This window comes from Cyprinodon variegatus, unplaced genomic scaffold (assembly GCF_000732505.1).
Source record: "Cyprinodon variegatus isolate N-32 unplaced genomic scaffold, C_variegatus-1.0 Scaffold406, whole genome shotgun sequence".
Taxonomy (NCBI): Eukaryota; Metazoa; Chordata; class Actinopteri; order Cyprinodontiformes; family Cyprinodontidae; genus Cyprinodon; species Cyprinodon variegatus.
In genome coordinates this window covers 309,140-311,307 of record NW_015150859.1, presented here as the reverse complement: position 1 = coordinate 311,307, position 2,168 = coordinate 309,140, and the positions used below count along the sequence as shown (strand labels likewise).

General features: G+C 37.6%; 1 protein-coding gene across 1 annotated transcript in view; it reads left to right on the top strand.

Moving 5' to 3' along the window:
* Positions 1 to 2,168, top strand: part of rabep1 (rabaptin, RAB GTPase binding effector protein 1) — a 45,720-nt gene that overhangs the window by 20,503 nt on the left and 23,049 nt on the right. The window contains 2 exon segments of the mRNA XM_015387897.1: positions 936 to 1,397; positions 1,661 to 1,765. Of these exon segments, the coding sequence (XP_015243383.1) occupies positions 936 to 1,397; positions 1,661 to 1,765 (567 nt within the window).

The window sequence follows — 2,168 nt, the reverse complement described above, 5'->3', positions numbered from 1 at the left end:
CCCCTCTGAGTTCCTTGGAGATGGTAGAGAGCGTGCGCGAGTTGATTAAATTCAAAGCAGCAGAACATGTTGAAATGATCCAGAGTTTCCGCGGATCATTTAAAATAATTACAATCCATTATTTTTGGGGGGATTTTTTCATTAATTTCATAAATTTTTATGGGATTTCGGTGTAACAATCAACATATATCGAACCGAACCGAAAACCGTGACCAGAAACCGTGAATCTAACCGAACCGTGGATTTTGTAAAGAGTTCCACCCCTAATATATATATATATATGTTTAGATATAAGTATATATATAGCTATGTGTATATATATGTGTATATATGTATATATATGTGTGTATTTATGTATATGTGTGTATACATATGATGTATATGAATAAATATAGTTATAATAATCTAATTTAAGTTTTTTTTCGGTCAAACTGAAAATATAGATGAAGTTTTTGATGATATTCTAGGTGGTTTATATTCAGTCTGTATTAACTGATTATCTCCTGTAGCTCTGCTTCAGTTTTTAGTGTTTCACCATTAAGGAACGTTGAGTGAAAAAGCTGAATTGAAGGTTGAATAATGTTAACTAAACCTTCATCTTCCACAAAAATAAAAACAGTTTTTTAAGTTTCTGTTATCACTGAAATAAAAAAAAACAAAAATAGGATTGCATTTAAGGCTCTTCATATTTGTTTTGTTCTTGTTTAATTGTAATTATTGTAATTTTATAGAAATGCTAATTTACAGAGTTTAATAAATGGTACAAAAATTATATAGAAAACAATTAGAAAACACATAAAAGCACATAAAAAAATCATATTATTGCAAAAACTTTTCTCAAGTTGTGCCCAAGAAAAAAAAGAAAAACATCTTTACAAAAACTTTTGATTTGTATTCTTCTGAGCACTTATTTGGTTTTTCTTCCTCTCTTCCAGCCTAATGCCAACCACAGCGCTCATGGTTCCATTCACTCCTTAGACAGCGAAGTGGTGGCGGGGGGGCCTTCAGACACCTATAAGGACAATCTGCGGAGAGTCCAGTCGACAGATAGCCTCGGTTCCTCGCTGTCTTCGCAGCAGGGACTCGGCGGTCACAACCATAAGGCCAAGTCGGCCAGCAACCTGGACGAATCTGACTTTGGGCCTCTGGTGGGGGCGGACTGCAGTGTGACGGACAGTAGTTTTGGCGAGACCTCGTCCATCGGCTCCATCAAGCTGACGGCGGGTCACTTCTTGCTTACTAAAGACCAGGAGAAGGCTATCAAAGCCATGACCCCTGAGCAGGAGGAGACGGCGTCGCTGCTATCCAGCATCTCTCATGCCCCTGATTCAGCTTATTTACCGCCTGCAGGCTACCGGCTCGTCAGTGACACCGAATGGAACCTGCTGCAGCAAGAGGTACACACATTAAACACTCCTACCAATGGATACTCTTTTTCTCAGGTTTAATTTCAGTCTTTATCACAATAGGATCATCTGTAAATATCAGGGTTTCCCTGTTATGTATATGCTCCTAAACAGGCTGCAAATACTTTCCTACATAATAGCAAAAGTAGATTTGTTAAAAAAAGAAAAAAACTTCATGAACTCCACCTGTATTTAATGAGAGTTGATGACGGCTGATAAACCTTTGCTGTTGTGTCCTGTTTGTGTGCAACCAGGTAAAAAACGCTGGCAGGAAGCTCGGCCGACGCTGCGACATGTGCTCTAACTACGAGAAGCAACTACAAGCCATTCAAGGACAGGAGGCCGAAACACGAGACCAGGTTCTTTTCTCTGCTTCCATGAAGGATACTTCTTGTTTTCTTTTTTCTTTTATTTCTTTTTTGATTCAATTCAAGATAAGATAGACTTTATTGATCTCACAGGGGAGAAATTCACTTGTCACATCGGCTCAATAATCAAAAGAAGGTGTGTGATGGACCGAGTTAAAAAAACAGGAGGAGTCACAGGATATTAATTAGAAAAATAGTTTTTTTTTATTTTGACCCAAAAATAGATGACAAAAGATAAACTGAGCTCATAAAAGAGGTCAAAGAAACAAAACTGAACTCAGGCAAAAATGTAAACAAACTGGCTGTACAAAGAAATGACAGACAGGGGTATATATACTGGCTGATCAGACCAATTTAGACACAATAGGGGTAACTAAACAGAATACAATTACAA